Consider the following 6,000-nt stretch of genomic DNA (forward strand, 5'->3'; position numbering starts at 1 on the left):
TATTTCTACTTTTCAAGGGGTGAATAAGAACCCAAGTTAGGACTTACTAGATCATCTGGCCAATGTGGCTGAGGCCTCCAGAAATCATGAAAATCGTGAGGAGAATCCTGCACCAAAAATCAAAGAGGACAAACTATTTTTAACTAGAAAAAAGGAGTTGATATAGTAATATGACAGGGAGAAGGATTCAGTCCACCTCTTAAACCTTCTAAATTCAGTTCCCTGGGCTCCACCATTGATTTAAATACTCTAAATGTCAAAGCAAATTCCCCTTGAGCCCATGTAAATGAGAAGCAATGCTGCACAAAGGCATTAAGGTGATTGCATTTCAGCAAATCATATTTCTGGTGACAGCTTTTCTTAGGATGCTGATAAAAAAAGCAGCCTGGTCACAGCCCAATCTTCATGATTACACCTACAGCTATTTATTGTATATGCTGCAAAATTTTTTAAAAAGTGACTACATGACTGAAATGCAAGCTCTACACCAAGGAAAACGGGATAACCCACCCCCTAATAATCCTGAGAATGAATGTAAACCTTTCTTCCCAGAAAATAGTATTTCACCTTGTTGTATTATGTGAATAAAAAAATGAAGCATTCAGATCTTAAAGTAAAGGAACATTTTTTCAAATGAATAATTATCTTACAGTTTGGAACTAGCTTTCTATTATGTATAGACTGTGTTATGAAACCATAGCATGAGAAGTTGAACATTTATTTTGTTCATTATTTTATTTTTTAAACCCTTACCTTCTGTCTTAGAAGCAATGCTTTCTATTGGTTCTAAGGCAGAAGAGTGGTAAAGGCTAGGCAATGGGGGTTAAGTGACTTGCCCAGGGTCACATAGTTAGGAAGTATCTGAGGCCACATTTGAACCCAGGATCTTTGTCTCCAGGCCTGGCTTTCTACCAATTGGTCCATTATTTTTAATTTCTTTTTTCTATTTAACCTTTGTGGGTCTCAGGCACAGAAAAAAAAATGAAGATGGGTAAGGGTTTTTTTTTTCTTGGTTATTAATAAAACTACTAACTGACGAGAATGATGAAGAAACCCACAAAGAAACCTTTTCTGATTATTCTAATTTTTAGCAATTCCTCCCTGACCCCGTAGCCACACTGTTGCTATTTAGTTCTTTTTCAGCCATGTCCACCTCTTCATGACCCCTTTTGGGGTTTTCTTGACAAATACACTAGAGTAATTGCCATTTTTTTTTCTCCAGCTCATTTTACAGATGAAGGAACTAAAGCAAATAGGGTTAAGTGGCTTGCCCAGAGTCACACAGCTAGTGTCTGAGGCCAGCTTTGTACTCAGGTCTTCCTGACTCTAGATCCGGTGCTCTATCCACCTGGACACATTACTACCCATTTATAGAATGAGGGGGTAGGGACTTGCTGGCCTCTAAGGTTCCTTCCGGCTCTTAACTTAAGATCCTCCTTCCCCTGTCCTCAAAAAAGTACTTAGACAAGAAAAAAATAACCATCCTTTTCTCACAGCTGGTACCTAGTGGCTAATAGATTTATTTGAGCCTCACTTTCTTGATCTTCCCTGAGTCCATCTTCTGATAGTGGGAACAGTGAGCAGCAATTTGAAAAAGAGTGAACAGAGAGAAAAGCAAAGTGTTGGATGAGTTATAGTCTGGGTAATCAGCCTCTGAATATTCTTCAGCTAATTGTCATCAAACTCAAGGCAACTAAAGCTGCTCTTGTCTGTGGGATAGGATGAAGGACTGCCCTTCAGCACACCAGTTAAGCCTTGTCTCTGATAAAGATTTCCTTTGGATAATGGAACGCGCAAGCTCAGGGCCCTCTCCCAGGCAACTGCCCCTTGCTACCCCAGAGATTTCTTCTTCCCTTCCCACCTATGCCAAGATATTGTCATTTTCTTTAACAAAAATATTTGAGAAAGGAAGATTATAACTTTGATTGTACTGAATTCTCAAAGGATTTCATAGTCATTTCAAGGGGAAAAAAACGCTTTCTCCTCACTCCCTTTGTGCTTGCTCTCCTTCTAGAGGTATATGAGCACACAAGTGGGAAATACACATCTGTTTTCTATTCAACAAACATTTACTGAGTACATCATCTGTGTAAGGGGCTGTGCCAAGCTATGAGAGGGAGTAAAACATGGACTAGATTTTTCTTGGCCATTAACAAAGCAATTGATAAGAGTTATGGAGAAACCTATATATAATATATGAAAATATACCTTTTATAATACTTGTAATTTTTAGTGATTCCCCCATTTCCCCCTCCTCAGACTCCTTCTGTAACATGCTTGACTGGTTCTCTCAAGACATCTCTCCCTCAAAGTTTTCAGGTACTATGGTGGGTATCATCTCTTTTATCTGCCTTTAGCTCCAGCCTCTGCTAGCTATGTTCCGCACATTTTAGGAGACTAGTAATTAACACCCCAATCCCAGTTAACTATTTAACACTGGATAACAAACAAAGGGATTTTACTTAGGAGATATATCCAAGACAAAGTTCAAACATTCTACAAACACTTTGGGGGCATAGTTTTTCTTTTACTTCATCCACGGAGGCTGGGGATGGGGAGCAAAGTGTGGATTAAGTGATTAGGCTCTAAATTTATTTTAGGTCTTGCATTGCACTGATTCCATCAAATTCATGCAAAATTGAAGCTTAACTGTTGAATTAGCTTGATTCTCAGGTTCATCAAAGTCCAAACAAACTAGAATTGTCTATGTGCCAGGCATTGTGCTAAGTCATGGAGGCTCACTCCTCAAAAATCATTTCTTGTTCTTTAGGACATGGAAACTCTGGAATGACAGGATGCTGAGGACTCTTCGGAGACTTGAGACTAAACCAGGTCACAGGTCCATTCCCTTTAACCCAGAGCTTTTCCTATCCCATTCCAATAGAGTGCTAAAGTCAAGATTGGAGGCTGAAGATGATAGATCTTTTTGAAGAATCTGTAGTCAATCAAAAAAATCTCTTCATCATGTGGTTAGCTGACTGAAACCAATTATTTCCTAACATGATTAGAGTAAAAGGAAAAGAATCTATATCTTCTAAAACATTTAAAGCAGTTCTCTTTGTGGTGAGAAAGGACTTTCCAGCTCTTTTAAACTGTCCTGTTCATCATTTCTTATAGCACAATAATATTCCATCACATCACATACTCTTTGCAGTGACATTGCCCATCAGTTGAGGGATGCCTAAACGAGTTGTGGCATATGATTTTAAGAAATTCACTGTAAGAAATGACAAGCTAATTAAAAAACAAAACCAACCAAAAATCCTGGAAAGATTTATATGAAATTATGAAGAGTGAAATGAATAGAACCAAGAGAACATTATATACAACAGAATTATCATTTGAAGAATGACTTGTGTATGTCCAATTTTAGAGAAAGAACTGAAAACAAGCAAGACTTGGTTTTGTATATACATATATATTTTTGTCAAATGATGCCTTCTCTAGTACAGGGAGGGGGAGAGGAGGGAGGGAATTCCCTAAGAATTTTAATGTAAGAAATAAACTAATTAATTAAAAAAATAAAGTAGAGTAAGGCTGGAAGGGAAAATAAAAGAATGTCTTCACATGTTCCACAGTCTGTCTTTCCAAGGCTATTCTCAGAATTATATCAGAAGCAATGTCCTGACATTCTCTATATGGAAAGATGCCATTTTCTCTCTTGTGGCCTCTACCTGGAGATGCCATCTGAAGCATTCTGGGCATGCATCAGACCACTATTACATTATAAATGTAAATCCAGTTGGGTTTGGTGGTCCAATGAAAAACAACTCTGATACTTCACACTGGGTCATTTAGGGTGATGTGATTCTTGATTGGCTGATAAATTACTGAGAGAGAAGAGAAATAGAGGGAAAAAATAAATGTCAAGGAGAAAAGGCACAGATGTTGAATGGGGTATGGGAGATTTCCAGAGCCAAAGGCATTGAAGGAGGAACAGCCAAATATATAACTCTAATGCTGGTGCCTACACCTCAGGGACTGCTAAGAATAGGCTTGTGTAAACTCATCTTTGTAGTTTCCTTATTACTGTTTTCCCTTCTTTCTTTGATAAGTGTATTTACTTGATATTCATAATAGTCTTTTGTGTAATAAGCATTTGATGAAAGGAGAGAGAAGCTGGTTAATGCTGTACTAATTTTTACTCTCCAGGCCTGAGGTGGAATTATTTCCACTTTCCATCCCCACCTCCTTAATGGCCAGGGAAAGTGGCTTTCATCCTAAACCCACCCAAATTATATCCCTAAACTGCAAATAACTGATTTTAATAGATATAATTCCTGGCATGCATGAAGTTTAATCTCTATATTATAAGAAATGAAAGGGCTAAAAGAATATATCTCTGTTCTTTAGTTTGGGGGTGGAATGAAATCTCTCATGGAAAGGAGAATTTCAATGAGGAAGTAAAAAAGAAAGTGGATCAGAATGATCAAAGGAAAATTCTAACCTATGTCAGGAAGTCTAATGGTAGACAAATATGGCATAATAATGACCACTGAACATTTGGAGTTTAATAATAGTTCAGAGCTGCTTCATATGGAGAGGGGATCCAGAACATTTCAGAAAGAAGTGCCTTCTTTTCTTACAAAGAAAAAGTATATAAATCCATGGGTGTCAGTAGGAGACTAAGAGTGGTTATTCATGACTCCTAATAAGGAATTTTTAAGGAGATATAAATAATATGAGTCATCTTTGGGGCATATTTCTGGTTCGTTATGGAGGCTTCTGAAGATTGTCAAATATGATGACCAATGCCTACTTCTCATGATTTAGGTTGGCACAAATTATAGCTTCAGGAAGAATCTAGAAAGCATAGCTAAAGATTATAAAATCCCAGGCAAACAAAACAAAGCAAAACACATTGAAGGTCTTGGGGGCAAGATTGGTATTTTCAGCAATGTTGCTTTTTTAAGAGAAGGGGTTCAGAAGAGAAATGTGGATTTAAGGAGTGAACAGAACACTTAAGAAGATATATTTGAGAATGAGATTTAGATTTTATGAATTTCAGCTAAAAATAAAGAATGATGAGGTCTTAAGAGATGGAATGTACTTTTTAAGGGCTGGTAACAAATGCTTTTGCTTGGAATCCTCTGTAGCACACTTGGGCTCTAGGCTCATTTTCTCAATCCATGTTTCAATTACAAAGTTGAATCCCCAGAGCAGGGGTCAGCAATGTATGGCTCTGGAGCGATATCTGGCTCCACCTCCCAACTGGCCAGTCCGGGCAGAGACCCAGGATGTGCCCCAGGGGGCTCTTCAGCCCCTGCCTCATATTCTAGCGCCTTTCACCTCCATCTTCCTCCTTCCACAGGTGCAGGCGTTTATGGCTCTCATGGTCAAAAAGGTTGCCTACTGTTGCCCCAGAGCATGTCTGACTACATATCCCTTCAGGGTCCTAGAGGTAACCCAGAGGGATTAGGGCATCTTTCTAGTACTCTTGCTCATGAGGACCCAATATTTCTCACAATATTGATTTCCAGATGATTTCAGTAGCATCTAATCAATGATTAATGTCTCAGTATCAGTTTCCCCATTGGTCTCCCTCCATATCAATGAATTAATTAATATCAATTGACTTTTTTTTAACATTTATTAATATTCATTTTTAACATGGTTACATGATTCATGCTCCACCTTTCCCCTTCAACCCCACCCCCCGCACCCCCCCTCCCACCCATGGCCGATGCGCATTTCCACTAGTTTTGTCATGTGTCCTTGATCAAGACCAATTTCCAAATTGTTGGTAGTTGCATTGGTGTGGTAGTTTCGAGTCCACACCCTCAATCATGTCCACCCCGACCCATGCGTTCAAGCAGTTGTTTTTCTTATATGTTTCCTCTCCTGCAGTCCTTCCTCTGAATGTGGGTAGCTTTCTTTACCATAAATGCCTCAGAATTGTCCTGGGTCATTGTATTGCTGCTGGTACAGAGGTCCATTACATTCAATTTTACCACAGTATATCAGTCTCTGTGTATAGAGTTCTTCTGGCTCTGCTCCTTT

The 6,000-nt window shown here is 38.7% G+C and overlaps 1 protein-coding gene across 1 annotated transcript in view; it reads right to left on the minus strand.

The window, feature by feature from the left end:
- The window catches only part of LOC123241267 (WD repeat-containing protein on Y chromosome-like), a 140,647-nt gene that overhangs the window by 23,620 nt on the left and 111,027 nt on the right, over positions 1-6,000 (minus strand). Inside the window, exon 12 of the mRNA XM_044668961.1 lies at positions 48-107. Within this exon, the coding sequence (XP_044524896.1) occupies positions 48-107 (60 nt within the window). The remainder of the gene's footprint in view (positions 1-47; positions 108-6,000) is intronic.

Source organism: Gracilinanus agilis, chromosome 3 (genome assembly GCF_016433145.1).
Source record: "Gracilinanus agilis isolate LMUSP501 chromosome 3, AgileGrace, whole genome shotgun sequence".
In the NCBI taxonomy this organism is placed as follows: domain Eukaryota; kingdom Metazoa; phylum Chordata; class Mammalia; order Didelphimorphia; family Didelphidae; genus Gracilinanus; species Gracilinanus agilis.